Source organism: Carassius gibelio, chromosome A14, assembly GCF_023724105.1.
Source record: "Carassius gibelio isolate Cgi1373 ecotype wild population from Czech Republic chromosome A14, carGib1.2-hapl.c, whole genome shotgun sequence".
In the NCBI taxonomy this organism is placed as follows: Eukaryota; Metazoa; Chordata; class Actinopteri; order Cypriniformes; family Cyprinidae; genus Carassius; species Carassius gibelio.
Window position 1 is genome coordinate 10100531 of NC_068384.1, and position 16455 is coordinate 10116985.

At 37.2% G+C, this 16455-nt stretch overlaps 1 protein-coding gene across 9 annotated transcripts in view; it reads left to right on the forward strand.

The window, feature by feature from the left end:
- LOC128027467 (protein diaphanous homolog 2) overlaps positions 1–16455 on the forward strand; it is a 375948-nt gene that overhangs the window by 218072 nt on the left and 141421 nt on the right. For 8 of the 9 annotated variants that reach the window (XM_052615104.1, XM_052615108.1, XM_052615109.1 and 5 more), the window contains 2 exons: positions 8176–8277; positions 13532–13771. In XM_052615104.1, the coding sequence (XP_052471064.1) occupies positions 8176–8277; positions 13532–13771 (342 nt within the window). Of the gene's footprint in view, positions 1–8175; positions 8278–13531; positions 13772–14418; positions 14683–16455 lie in introns of those variants that run through there. The other variant, XM_052615113.1, reaches the window with a different exon arrangement.

Here is a 16455-nt window from a genome sequence, read left to right on the forward strand (position 1 = left end):
TCATGGCAGGTCTGTCAACTTTGCCAGCTCTATCCCTCACCAACCCATTTTTTTTTTTTTTTCATTTAGTTTAATGCGATTTTGGAATCTGTCATCCCAGGTTTGTCGCCTGTCAGTTGCCAACTGTGGCTAGTGTCTGTGACATTCTGAGGTGTTAGTTCGATTTAGGGGAGTAGAGATCCCTTTCGCATCTGTCAAAGTGCTGCTCTCTAGATTAGCTTAATGCCAACTGCACAACCCTCTAATGTGTCACATGTTGTGCTCATTGAGGAAAATTACCCTCCTGAGTGGCTGTGGATGTGAGTTTCCTAGTGCTTTCAAACGATTAATCGCGATTAATTGGTTCCAGAATAAAATTAATACATGTGTGTGCTGTGTATATTTATTATGTATATACTGTATAAAAACACAGACATGCATGCATATATTTAAGATTTTTTTAAATTTATTTATATATATATATATATATATATATATATATATATATATATATATATATATATATATATATATATATATATATATATATATATATAAAATTAATATTTATATAATAATTTTGGATACGATTATTCATTTGACAGCAGTAGTATTTTCTGTTTGTCTTTAAGTCTGCTGTCTTCACACTTCACCTTAAGTGGCAATTGGTTGTTGTTCCTTTAAATGCCTGTTTAATTATAACTTTGTCTCCAATATGTATATGTTCTTATAAAATAGTCTGCCGTGTTTTGGTGCAAGTTCACTGGAAGTGTGTGATTACACTGGCAATTGGAGTGCTGTGTTATTAAATCGAGAGACTTAATTTCGTAGACCAATGCCGTATTGCACCCTAATTGGATAGAAGCTGTTTGCATTGATGGTGTCATGATAATTACCCTGCTTATGTATTTCTTTATTTCTTTATTCTTTCCTGTAAGTTTGATAAGGACCGCAACTGTGCAACTCTGATGTCGGGCTGAATCATGCGCTCTACATTACACGGAAGAACAGATTTGCTCTAATCTCGAGCCATTTATTGCTGTGGCAACACATTGTGTCATTTATGTTGCATGATACATAAGCTTTCTTCAAGGAGATCAAAGTATTCTTGTCAAAATAAGGTCATTGTGTGCACGAGTAAACTATTTACTGAGAGAAACAAATATACCTGTCATGAATTAATATTTTGAGCCTGTCTGGGTATGTTTCAGAGTTCTCCGGTATTGATTTAAACAGAGGTCCCAGAAACGATTTACCGAAAGCTGTGCCAAGACCTGCTGAGACGGCACGGCAGGAAGGCGACTGTATAATGTTTCACATGTGTGCCTGGCCAAGAGAAATACTGAACTGCATGTGGTAATGCGTCCCCAAAAAATTAAGAATAGATAATTTGGAAAAAAAAAGGTGGTGGATTGACAATCACATCTGTCAGTCCTATACACAACAGTCCTGACTGGTTCAGACGAGGAGTTCTGTGTTTGGCATCACATACAGGCAAGGTTACAGCCCCCTGTACACCCCCCTTTTGTGAATTCTTTCAGTTTAATAAAGAGTTTATTGCTAGGAGAACATTTTTATTGATTGTGCTGTCCCTGGGAGGGTAATTTGAGATTTGTTGATCTTCCCTCGTTTCTGACTTTACCGTTGGGCATATGCTCTGCTGAGCCGAGGAGAGACGTCCGTGGGAGTAATTTATTTCCATCTACACGAGCATGGTGTGCTGTTGTAATGGCTGTTCTCTTTCTCTCCGCCTGCACAGTGCAGGCCGTCTCGCTTGTTGGGCTAACAAACACTTTACTGATGGTTATTCAGATAATGGTAAAAGCACAACTTATAACCTGTGTTTTGAATGTATTTGTCTGTCTGTCATGACTTTTTAGTTTCAATCTGGGTCATTTAAATGTTAACGTTTAATAATGGATGCTCATTTTTACATTTAAATTACTTTTGTCATCATCTACTGCTCATTTAAAGTTAATCTTTAATAACACAATGAAGTGTAATCATTTGTAGATCTGAAATGAAAATTCATCTTACATTCTTCCAATAATATTGTGAAAACTATATTTCATTTATTGGGTACTGGGTATAACATCGCAATAATATTATGAACTTTTTGTTAGCGGGCTGAGGTTTGATATTGGTCCCTACTGTGTGTGTGTGTTTGTGTACTTTACCATATTTCCCCCCCCCAATCAATAATTATCGGTATAAAAACAATAGAAGTCTTTACATTATCCCCATTTAGATAGTTGGGTGTGTGTGTGTAATACATCTTAAATTTTGGCAGTTATATTTGTCAAAAAAAAAAAAAAGTATATATATATATATATATATATATATATATATATATATATATATATATATATATATATACAGTACAGACCAAAAGTTTGGACACACCTTCTCATTCAAAGAGTTTTCTTTATTTTCATTTTCAAATTGTAGATCCACACTGAAGGCATCAAAAATATGAATTAACACATGTGGAATTATATACATGACATAAAAGTGTGAAACAACTGAAAACATGTCATATTGTAGGTTCTTCAAAGTAGCCACTTTGCACACTCTCTGCATTCTCTTGATGAGCTTCAAGAGGTAGTCACCTGAAATGGTTTTCACTTCACAGGTGTACCCTGCCAGGTGTGATTTCTTGCCTTATAAATGGGGTTGGGAATTTGTATTATGGCAAGAAAAAAAGCAGGTAAGTACAGGGAAACGAGTGTCCATCATTACTTTAAGAAATGAAGGTCAGTCAGTCCGAAAAATTGGGAAAACTTTGAAAGTGTCCCAAAGTGCAGTCACAAAAACCATCAAGCACTACAAATAAACTGGCTCACATGCGGACCGCCCCAGGAAAGGAAGACCAAGAGTCACCTCTGCTGCGGAGGATAAGTTCATCCGAGTCACCAGCCTCAGAAATCTCAGGTTAACAGCAGCTCAGATTAGAGACCAGGTCAATGGCATACGGAGTTCTAGCAGCAGACACATCTCTAGAACCACTGTTAAGAGGAGACTGTGTGAATCAGGCCTTCATGGTAGAATATCTGCTAGGAAACCACTGCTAAAGAAAGGCAACAAGCAGAAGAGACTTGTTTGGGCTAAAGAACATAAGGAATGGATATTAGACCAGTGAAAATCTGTTCTTTGGTCTGATGAGTCCAAATTTGAGATCTTTGGTTCTAACCACAGTGTCTTTGTGCGACGCAGAAAAGGTGAACGGATGGCCTCTACATGCCTGGTTCCCACAGTGAAGCATGGAGGAGGAGGTGTGATGGTGTGGGGGTGCTTTGCTGGTGACACTGTTGGGGATTTATTCAAAATTGAAGGCATACTGAACCAGCATGGCTACCACAGCATCTTGCAGCAGCATGCTATTACATCCGGTTTGCGTTTAGTTGGACCATTTATTTTTCAACAGGACAATGACCCCAAACACACCTCCAGGCTGTATAAGGGCTATTTGACCAAGAAGGAGAGTGATGGGGTGCTACGCCAGATGACCTGTCATCCAGAGTCACCGAACCTGAACCCAATCGAGATGGTTTAGGGGTGAGCTGGACCGCAGACAGAAGGCAAAAGGGCCAACAAGTGCTAAGCATCTCTCGGGGAACTCCTTCAAGACTGTTGCAAGACCATTTCAGGTGACTACCTCTTGAAGCTCATCAAGAGAATGCCAAGAGTGTGCAAAGCAGTAATCAAAGCAAAAGGTGGCTACTTTGAAGAACCTACAATATGACATATTTTCAGTTGTTACACACTTTTTTTGTTATGTATATAATTCCATATATACTTCCACATGTGTTTATTCATAGTTTTGATGCCTTCAGTATGAATCTACAATTTTCATAGTCATGAAAATAAAGAAAACTCTTTGAATGAGAAGGTGTGTCCAAACTTTTGGTCTGTACTGTGTATATATATTAATCGCACTGGAAAAGCAAGGTAGAATTGTAAGATACAGTGTTTCATGCAGTACACTTTGTTTAATATCGCAGATTTAGGCAAATGTCTTCAGGGTATTCTAAGCATACAGACAACTGACATACTAGACATGGTATTCATACAATACTGTATTCTGCTGAACTTGTAAGAGTAGTATGGTAATATGCTAATCTGAACATACCCAGGGTTTCTGTTCTGACTGAAGGCTTAGTTGTTAATTTGGCAGAGGTTGATTGTGCGACTGGAACATGTCAGCATCAAAGCATACTGCTGGAAGCCTTACATATATTGTCATCAGTCAAAATGTTTATGGATTCTAAACCTTCTCTGTGTTGTTTCCTTCTCTGTATCCTCTTCCAGCGCTGAATTAATTCCTGTATCATTTAAGAACTTGGCAGTCATTACACTTGTAGACTCTCCTTGTTTTAACTGTTACATGGAAACGTACCAAAGCACAAGTAAATTGCACCTTAGTACGGTGCTGCACTCAGCATTGAAATTAAAGTTTCCTACTTGCGTTCAGACACATGCATTGCTCAGTTTATGCAAATTCCCATTTATTGATGAATATATATATTTTTTTAAATCATTGTTTAAACACTTTAAAAGTAATGTGATCATTTTTAAACAAGCGTGTTTCTGTTAATCTTTGTTTCTTTTTATAATGACAATGAATACAGCATATACTGTATGTGTGTGTGTGTGTGTGTTATTATCATATATTATTGATTAAAGGGGTCATATAACATTGCTAAAAAGAACATTATTGTGTGTATTTGGAGTAATTTAATGTGTTTATGTGGTTTAAGGTAAAAAAACAAAACAAAAAAAACGTATTTTCCATATAATGTAAATTATTGTTTCACCTGTATGCTCCGCCTCTCTGAAATGCCTCAGTTTTTACAAAGCTCATTGATCTGAAAAAAATGAGGTGTGCTCTGATTGGCCAGCTATCCAGTGCATTGTGAATGGCCGAATGCCTCAAACATGTGATGGAAATGTTACGCCCATTAACAAACTGTCATACTCGAACTGTCTCCCAGCAGGACGAGACTCAGTTCAACTGCTCTGCTCATGAACATCCTATCATCGGTTCTCTTTTAGCAGTCAATGTACTGTTAGGAGTAACTGAATAACTTGGGATATTGGTTTATTTCGCATCAGAGTGTCAGGCACGTTTATAAACCAAATAACTTAAGTAATTTTTGATTAGTGCGTACTTGAGACGTGAACACTTTCAAATGATTCAGTTTGATTTGTTAAACTGGTTCGACCTGTTAAATAAAATGATAAGTTTGTGATCCGGACATCACTTGACGAGAAAAAGCCAATAAAACCCATTACAAATGAGGCATTTGTTGCATCCAGTGGGGACTGATTATAATTATTAATTGACATAATTACTGATTATAATGACTTGTACTTTCTTTTTGCACTTTGCGTATTGTGCAACATGCTGTTTAAACATAAAACCATGTCTGCATTTGTAATTAGAGAAACAACAAGTCTACTCTACACTGCTCGAAACTTGCATTTTGATCATCATTGGCAAATTATTTAAAGAGAAAGGAACATTTAAATTGCATCATCTGACACCTTTAATGGAAGATACATGTTACCAGAATTAAGTTATAAAAAAAGTCATTATTTTAATAATAAATGCATTTATTTATTTAAAGTTATTTATTAGAAGTAGTATATAAACAGCTGTCTAGCTGTTGATTTACATTTTTTTTTTTTAAGTGGAAAAGGACAGTTGTTCCAGAGAAAGAAAACCTTGGATGTTGATTAAAGAATACAGTTGCACACTTTATCTTACAAATAACAGATTCTAATAAATCTCGCTAAGATCAGGCATAGCATTGTGGAAGTAAATAAGGTCATAAAGTCTGAAACGACATTGAGACAAGCAACATTATTTAGAATAAAGCATGACAGTATGCATATATCTGGTCCTGCGGAGAGATTCTAAATGGCTGGATTATTACCATAGCATGCCTTGCCTACTAGGACCCATGCTCCAAAACCCCCCTCCCAGAATCAGATTGAGCCTAGAGTCCAGGAGAGAGCCGACTGATTCATTCAGGCTACAACCGCCTCTTACCTACCCTCCCATATGGCTCTGCTTGCGTGTCATTTACTCAATATGCGGGGCTCCGATAATTATGTAAACCATAGACAGGCGTATTAACAATTAACCATGTTCTCGCTCATTTGTCTTTAGCCCCATTCTCCATCTCTTCTCCATTTGGCAGGTCGTCCTATAGATGCCTTTGGAAAAGAGGCAACGGCGAACCCTAATTGCTTGTCTCGTCTCTGCAAGTGGCGATGGAGAAATGCAACTCCAATAATGAGATTTGGTGGCACATTAGCAATGATGATTGCTGTGGCTGAATGGTGTGCTGCTGTGTTGTTGCGCTTCATTCAAAATCAATGATACATTGTTTAGGGGAGCTTTGTTCCTCAGCCGAACGGCTGGACTAATGTTCCTCAGACTCTTTCAGATGAGAGAAAGACTGTTTTACCGTAATTCCTCCCCCTAACATAGTTGATCTTTGCTGCTCGATTGCAGGATTTAAAATAAAAAAATCAAAGCCTTTCAGCACATTTATTTCATTTAACATCTGAGATGATGGAGTCAACTGTCAGTTTTATCTCATTGTCCAGACAATTACAGGCTTCTGACACGTTTTTATTTTAGACTAGATTTGCTTTGAACCTTGCTTTGAACACCCCAAAAAATATAGTTTTGCTTATGCATATATTTATCTATTCCAGAAAGAACAAAGCTAATGATTATCTCATCAAAAGCAAGCACATGTCCTGCGAAGAAAAAAAAAAGAAGAAAAAATTACAATGCTGTCTGAGTTTACCATTGAGAATAGTACCAAACTCAGTGGAGTTTAAAGGCCTAGTTTATAGTAATATCACATTTCTCTTTCTCTTACTCGCTCTCTGAACATTTCTTTGTACGTGAGAGATTCTTATCCATTATTTATTTTAGTAAAGTTCATAAAAATCTTGAGGTGCTAGGAATACTCCATTTTGTTCAAGATCCAGGTGTCTGTGCATTGGCTTTGTGTTGCGTCAGACTTATTATTGTCAGCAGGACTGTTGAAGTTAATTTCAGAGAGAGACCACATAAAAGCATTTAACCGGGTTTATGACATGCTTCCAACTGAGAGGACAAGAAAGGCAGTTATTGTTAATGTTTCAGTTGTGTACTTACAGTATATTGAAGATATGACACGTGTTCCAACCCTCTAATCAGTTGGAGTTTGTAATATGTTGGTAACCCAGCAGGAGTGGTTTTGTCCAGCCATGTGACTACAAGTATGCTTGCTTATGCCAACCAAAGTAGAATCTAACTATGAAAAGGGCACCTCTTTTTTAGGGAAAAAAGAGTTTCCATGCGTCTTTTCATTTGCTCATTTGACCTTTATGACCACAATTAGCATTTGGAAAAAAATGAAGGTTCTCTCACTCGCCCACACCTACACCTACAGCATGCTTTTACTCTTAGAGGTAATTGCAAAGTTGAACAAGCAATATTAAACTTTTTTAGGAAAAGGGAGGCAATAGAGTTCCTGACATATGTAAAGCGGCAAATTTTTAGTAGAAAACTTATCTCAAATATGCTCTTCCTTCATGAATTGTCTGAAAGGAAAAGAAAGACATAAACACCAGGGGCATTTCAGTGACATATTAAATGATGTGGGGGTGAGGGTGGTATTTACTCCCTCATTTCTCATTCACCTTGAACGTCATTTGCTCAGCACTGTAAAATTTTGAACTTCGGCTGAGCTCCAAGAGTAATGCTGTGCCGGGGTGAATTTTCCTTGGAGAGTGCTGACTCTATCCACCAACATGGTAGAAAGCTGATGAAAACAAAGATGGAGTCAAGATCAACATGAATATTTCCCCTTGAATTGAGCTGCCATAGATTTTTATAGCCCAATCAGGCCATGCTTGCTTAAAGAAGGTTCTTTTCTTCTTCTACGCTTTCTCTTCAATCTGAGATTGGCAGTGTGCAGTAATTGGGAAAGATGTGAACATTAGGGAGTCTCTATGTGAATCACAAGTGTATTTCAGACCACGAGCACAAGGCACAATAGAATATAAAGCTGTGGCCTCATTTAAACCATGCTGTACTGTCACTCATATCCCTGCGATGGTTCACCAAATGAGCAGGCAGCAGGTGTTTTCTCCTGTGGCACTGATGGGTGCGTTTGTACATTTTCTTTGCAGAACCTGATCAAAAACCTTCCGGAGCAGAAGGAGCTGAGCAATCTGGCCGAGCTAAAGAATGAATACGAGGAGCTTTGTGAATCAGAGCAGTTTGGAATTGTGGTGAGTACTGAGACTGTAGTCCTTAAAATCACTAGCACAACACCAGCAGATTTTAGGGCTCCAGAATAAATTTTTAACAAATGAGGAAAAGTGTACAAAATACATTTGTATTAGTGTTATTTTGTTTAAATTAGTATTATATGAAAGTTTTTAGTTAAAGATGACCATTAAAAACAGAGTTTTGATGTAATAAATGGTACTGCAGTTGTGAGGTGGAATCGATAAGCAAGATCTGTGATGCAGGGCAAGACTATAAGGTGGGTGTCATGCTGGAGCCATAATAAAGTCTATGTTTATCTTGACTTTTTTCTTCCCAAAAAGACAGAAATACTGTTACAGAATGAAATTTATGTGGCACAAATACTGTTCTGGATCATTAGAGGAACAGCATGAAATTGGAAAACAAAATTAAAGTAATTGATATAACAGAATTGAAAACACAGCACTAAATACCAGTGCCTCATTTTATTTTGAATCCATTACAAAAATGAACATAATGGTTTGCAGAAATTTCTGGAACCACTTCTGAGTCAGTGCCCTTTCACTGCATCCAATAAACTGAAATGCGTATTTAGTGCATGTTGGTATCTGTACAGTGTTTGTCTAAGTTACTTTCCAAAAGTAATGAATTACTCATTATTAATCACTTCTTTTGAGTATTTAAATCATTGATTACATCTTAAAATCCCTATAAACCTTAAAGCATAGACAATAGAAATTAAACTCTGTTCTTTTAATTTGAGTCAAAATTGAAATAGTTTAGCCATTTAGTTTTAAAGCAACTTTCAGTTTGAGTCAAACTTGGAATAGTTTAGCCGTTTAGTTTTAAAACCACTGTAATACTTAAACATTTAAAAAAAAAATTGTAACCTCCCTTGGTTATCAAATAGAATTACTCTGCAAAATATCTGAATAACAAAAAGAAGAGTACCATATTTCATAGAAACTGACGTACTGTACTGTGACATGTATTGGCAGTCACTGATGCTAATTTTACCTACTCCTAACAAAAAACATTTTTTTTTTTTTTTTACATTTTGTGATTCATGCCACATATATATTTTGTATTACCATACAGTACATAAACATTCATAAACAACATATTACATAAACAACATGATGTTGTATATACTAAATTCTTATTACATTATAAACATCTACATCTGATAGTATACACTATAAACACTGATCTAAACATTCCTAGACTGTAACATGCATCATACTGCAGTGCAAACATTCACAATACTTTATATCTATATAATGTTATAAATCATTTTTATATATATATATATATGACAGCAAAAAAAAAAAAAAAAAAAAAAAAAAAAAAAATATATATATATATATATATATATATATATATATATATATAATTTCACATCCTCGTTTCATATGACATTTGGGCTATATGTAATAAAAAAAAAGTTGTGTATATATGTACATTTATATCATATTTCAACATATTTTACTCACTTTTCAGTATGGCAAGATGTTTAGGACAAGCCCAACTAGTAAAATCTGTACAAGTTTATGCTAAAATAACACGTAAATTAACTAATGTGAGTAAGAATAAATGGTATAGTCTGCTGAATAAAGCCACGTCAGATTGCACTGTTCTTCTGAGGTAAATTCTGGCATATTCCTCATAACAGGTCTTCTTCCAAAAATGATCAAAAGTGGATGAATCTTGATCTTTATTATGAACGTTTTTTAATCTAGATGATGAGGGCAGGTATGACTGCAGATAATGAGCTCAGAGACGGGAAAGTCGGTACTTTACTTTGAATTCAATTCATTTCGTTCGATTCATTTTTGTGATTTCGTTTCAGAAGGAAGTTCAAGGAGACCGAGACAGCAGAAAGCTCACCCTGTTTATTTTGTTAATTTGACAAAAGCACAGTGTTGTGTTGATACTGTCAGTGTACAGAAATTAAAATAGACCCTTTATAGATTTGATTGATTTTAGTCTTATCTGTATCTGGGTATTTTAGATTATTGTCTCTGTTATTGAGAAAAACTGCAGGTAAACGCGCCGGCACACAGAGGGTTAAAATTTACTTTTAGATGTAGATTTTTAATTTAATATTGATTTTAGAACTGCACCATAATCTTCTGCAACTGTTCCACACACTAGCTGATTTTTGGATTCTAATAATTAATCAGTAGATGAATATAGATGACACCATGAGCAACCATCTGTTTCGAGCAATTCTGTAAACTAAAAAAAAGGAATTTGGTCCCTGAAAGTTTTGTTATTGGTCAGTGTTTTATTCCGGGTGCAGCTATTTCCACGGTGCAGGTGCCAGACCCAGTGCCCAGTTTGGCATCATTCCATGCATTTCTGTTAATGAAATTACAACATCAGAGGCCAAACAAAACAGTTACACAAAACCTGTTCTCTTAACATTATAATCAACATCCAAACACACTGGGCTTGGCACAAGCACCAATAATTTACTGAAAAAGAGGGAATCTCACACTAAAAAGCATTTCAATTGCCTATCGATTTTATCCTTCTAATTTTCTTAGTCTTTTCTTCCCCTCTTCCACTTTCAGTCTCTTTCCTTTGGCTCTGATTCACTATTTCCCCTCTACTTTTCGACACACTCCAGAGCATAACCCTTCACACATCTCTGTTCCACTTCTGCCTATTTCTCTCCCCCACTCTCTTTCTCTCTCACTCTAATACCAAAATCACCCTCCTTTCCATTTCTGTTGTTGTTCACACCAATAGCTCTCTACTTCCTTGTGAAGGATTTTGAGCTGAAAAGCAGAATGCGGGGCAGCGGGAAATTGGGCACAGAGAGAGAGAGCATGCAGGAGAAAGAAGACTGCCTTCAGGCTCAATGCAGGATCAGCGCTATTCAATATATAAAGAGACTTAGTAATGTATAATTAAAAGGCCAAGAATATAAAGGGCATTTTTTATGACAAGTCAAATCTAGTAGCCTGGTTGTGACTGACGGAAGCTATGATTTTGATGAATAATAAAAAGTAAGGCAGAGCTTTATTTTACTACAGAGCATGATTAGGTCCTGAGTTCTTAGACTTCCTTCCTATATTGACAAATCCCATTAACGTTGGCCTTTGTCTTGACTCGGTCTCAAATATTTAAGTGTCTCTTTACATCACTTAGTTCTGCACAGTACAAAGGTCTACATTTGATGTGATTCACACCTGGATTAAAGGAATAGTTCATCAAAAAGTGAAAATTCTGTTATCATTCAATCACTTTTGTGTCCTTCCAAACCCACCATGGCTTACTGTATTCCATGGGACACAAACATAAATCTTCAAAAAGATGTTTTTATTAAATTATAGCCAATTAAAATGAGCTTTTACCTCCTTTGCTCATCGGTGCCAGTGTATGCTGACAAATATATCAGTGAATTGAGGACTCTGTTTGTTTGTTTTGCATATAGGTTTATTTTCTTTTTTTTTTTCTTTTCTTGATTTCTGTTTTAAAGGTGTTATATGATGCGACTTAATTTTTCTTTCTCTTTGGACTGTTACAAGCTCTTTGTGCATAAAGAAGATCTGTAAAGTTGCCAAGACTAAAGTCTCAAATCCAAAGAGATATTCTTTATAAAAGTTAATACTCGTCCACAGCCCCTAAAACAGCTCGTTCTAACCCCCCCCCCCCCCCCCCTTCTTTACGTCACTATGTGGCCCAGATGTTCACGCAAAGAAAGAATGCATACCTTTTATTCTGGTTGTAGTATTGTTGTTGCCGCCGTCGCCAGGTCTTATATATGTATTTATTTGTTTCCTTTATGATTTGCTCTTTTGTAAGGCAACTACAAAAGAAAGGTGCTATTTAAAGAAAACAATAATAATTCATCAATTCAACAGTGGGTTTCCTTTAGTACGGATCTCATAGGTGCGGCGTCCATAAACTTTTTTGTTGTCATGACAACTGGTGCCCATTTGGTTTTCTGTGAGTTTTGAACAAGAATATAATATATAACAGTAATAAAACTAATAAATCAACTTATTTCAGGCACAGCAGAGTTTCTATATTTGGAGCTGATGCATTCGTTCATTGTAAAGAGAAGAGCATTCCATGTAACATTAGGAGGAGCGAATGATGACAGGATTTTCTACATGAGAACTCTACAGTTGCAGTCAGATGTAGTCTTGTTATGCACAGGTTGATGCATACGCATCTTCTCTGATATTATGGCACATCTGACAAACCTGCCTTTGACAGCTGATTCACATAGGAATCAATTCAGAGCAGGGTAACAGAACAGCCCTCTCACTCTCTCTCTCTGTTGTGTCTTTCACTACCTGAGTCTTTGGAGGGTGTAATGAAGCACGTTGTGACAGTCTCCTCCTGTGACTGAGCTCAAGGCGGGTAATATACAGGCAGGCTGTGGAAGCACCTCATCAACACCACCTCGCACTGCTCCTTGGGGAAATAAGTCACTCTCAGCTTGTCTTCCGTCAGAGCTGTCACCAACTCACCCTCTTTTATTGTGATTTCCTCTTATACAGAGAAATCAAATCTGGATGTGCAGGGAGGAGGTGGGGCTGGGCTGTGAACGGGGGCGTGGGGCAGACTCAGGGTTTTTTGATTGGCAACTTGCTCATAAAGATGAATAAATGTGAGTGGTAATGGTACACCCAGACTCGTCTCTGGTCTGCCTGTGAGCGTCGGATTATGCAGAAATCTAGAGCGAGAGTGTCTGAGGTCGCCCTCCAACAAGCAGCTCCTGCAGGATCCATGTTGTTGTTGTTTTGCCTCCTTGCTTCTTCCTTTCCTCCTCCTCCTCGCTGTCTTTTAACTGAAATGTCATCTCACTCCAGCACCAAACCAGTTATATTGTTGCTGTCATTACGGTTAAATGTAATTATAGGTGAAAGGCAGAATCTGACATTTATTTTTTACAAGATTTGTAGCAAAATGTCTGTTTACTGTGTTAACAATTGGACGGTTAACTTCTTAATTTTGTTTATGGGCTTTTTTTTGTTACTGTGCCACAGCTTTTTTCAGCTTTTTTAACCTTGTTTCTGGTTTTATTGCGAGTGATTCATCTTGTGTGCAGTTTTATAAAAAAAAGAAGAAGAAAGGTTTAGTTAGGTTTAATCAAAATGCAGTAACTTGCTGTTCCTTTTGTGCTTTAGGCCAAGCTAAATAGCTATTTAGTCATCAAATGAATAAAATAACCAATTCCATATTCCAAAAGCAATATTTGTGTGTTTTGTGATAGCTAAGGATGTTTAGCTTTAAGTTGTTCTTTCTCCATTTCAGATGAGCTCAGTAAAGATGTTGCGTCCCCGACTTAACGGGATCATCTTCAAGCTGACGTTTGAGGAGCAGGTAAACAACATCCGGCCTGACATCATGAATGTGACATTCGCATGCGAGGAGGTGAAGAAGAGCGAAGGTTTCAGCATGATCCTGGAACTGGTGCTGCTGATCGGAAATTACATGAACTCTGGCTCCAGAAATGCTCAGACATTCGGCTTCAACATCAGCTTCCTCTGCAAGGTACCACACAGAATCCCTTATATTTTATTTCTAAAAGTACTCCTAATTCCAATTATAAGTTCTACACTGTGTTAGCAATAACATCCTAGAGAACTTTGATTACCTCATGAATCATCCCACAAAGGGTTTGAACCTACAATCTTTTGGGCACCAGACCAGAAAGCTTCTACTTTACCATTTGCCATTTAGAAGATTCTTTTATCCAAAGCAACTTGGAGTGCTCATCTTGCAGGCAAAGTAACCCTGGAGTAACAGAGTGTTGATGGATCATGGATCATCCCTTGTGGGTCTGGAACCTACAACGTTCTGGGTACAAACCCATAACTACTGAGGTTAAAAGTATCTGCTAAATGACAAGTAGAAAAGTAGAAACCTGTTTATGTGGCAGATTTACATTAAGCTGAAAGTGTCATTAAAAAAAAAAACATGCCTATTAGCTGCAATAGCCATCTTGGATTTAGTGATTGGTGTCAGTTATAGACAAACGTGACAGTTCCATCCCAAAAGACCAAAATACAAGTGTGTGTTTCTGTGTTTATTTAGGCCTCCCGACTGAGATCATTGTAACTGTTACCAGAATGTGTATGAATGCTGTAACTGCTGTTGTTGTGTATGTAAGACGGATGTCTGGCTGTGTGTTTTACAAGCTGATTTGGATGGTCGAGCCATTTGGTCCCACTATGAAAGACAGCCGCCCCCCTGCCAGTGTTCCCAGGCAGCCAGAACTACAGCGTCACTCTTACTTATGTCTCTTTGCTGGCCTTGTCATCTGTTCAGAGTCATACCAGATGCTGCTGGGACACAGGTGTCCCATCCACAGTGGTTTAAGCTGGAGCCAGTTGTGGCATATCTGAATGGTTGTTCTTTTTTTATTTACTTTTGAGCACAGACAAACCTTTTTCCAAAGGCCACTGAATTAAAGTTTGACACTAAGGAATATATATATATATATATATATATATATATATATATATATATATATATATATATATATATATATATATATATATATATATATATATATATATATATATATATATAAAAAAGCTGTGGCAGTTAAATTTAAGAGTTTTATAGTGTGATTTTTAATCAAGGTTCGCTGTTGCACTACTCTCTAAAACACCTCAGTACCAAAATTATGTAATTAATAACTTAACTTCATGTTGTTCCAAACCTGTAAGACCTCAGTTTATCTTTGGAACACAGTCAAAGATATTTTAGATTTAGTCTGGGAGCTCTCAGTCCCTCCATTGAAGCTGTGTGTACGGTATACTGTCCATGTCCAGAAAGGTAAGAAAAACATCATCAAAATAGTCCATGTGACATCAGAGGGTCAGTTAGAATTTTTTGAAGCATCGAAAATACATTTTGGTCCAAAAATAGCAAAAACGACAACTTTATTCAGCATATAGTTAGTATCCCTTTAAAGGGGTCCTATTATGCTTTTTCAGCTTTAGTTAGTCTGTAATGTTGCTGTTTGAGCATAAAATATACCTGCAAAGTTACAAAGTTGCAAATCCACTTCAAAAGGAGATATTTTATTCAACAGAAATCACTTTTTAAAAAAGTACATTAAACGACTCGTTTGGATGACAACACATATTTTTCGGAATTTGTGATATCACAAAGATCGAGGAATGGGACGGGACCTTGTTGAGCTTTACTAGAGAAGGCGACATGTTTTATCACTATGTTGCAGACACTTTCCCAAAGGAGAAAAACTTAGAGTGGTTATAATCCTCTGGGTTTTAATCGCGCTCAAATTTATTTGATTTTGATGCAATATTTACAACGAAGCTGGCAGGCGGCTATGGTAAGGGACGTGACATTTCCCGACCAGGCGCCAAGTACTACCAGTCACAACACACACTGGCCCAGCTAACCAATCACAGAACATTTTGTATTTCAGAAGGTGGGCCTTTATTTGATACATTTGATAACTATTCCACCCCTTCATGCCAGACTGGCATTTTATTTTATTTTTTTTTGTGAGAAAATGTTCTAGTACACCCCCAAAACAACATCAAAACTTTGTCAAAGAGCATAATAGGACCCCTTTAGAGTGTGCTTGCATGGAAATTGTCACTTAATTAAAAATGAGGATGAAGTATATGGTCAAAAACTGTCATGAAAATGCATTTTCATGAGGAAGTCCTTCACCTCTTTCTTTCAGCTCCTCTTTTATATTTTTGTTCATCAATGCATTTAAGTAGTTCCAGCATGTGTTTGGTCCTTGGCTGGCATTTGAGTGGGCTTAATGCCAAATCAGTTAGAGTTTTCTCACTGAGATGTTTAAGTATGGGGGGTTTCAGAGGTGACATGGACATTAGGTGGTTGTGTTTTTCTCTGTCTCTCTCTCTCTCTCTATTTCATGTTTGTGTTGGGTTGTGTTGTGGCCCAGAGGGAGGACACCACTGATGGGTGACCCTGCCCCAAGCATGGGCAGTTGAGCGAGAGAGGATCCAGTGGCCATCAGAGCTCAATGCTTGGAGGTATTTTCTCTGACCTTCAGTGTAAAGCATGTCCTTGGGTCTCGTAGTAGTGGACTAACACACTGAGCAGAGTCATCAGGTGCCAGCAGGGAAGACATCTATATAGCTCTTATCAGTTGTGCTCTGACTCCACATTGTGCTCCATAAAACTTCCCCTGTGCACCAGGTTAAGCATAATGATAGCATCTTTAT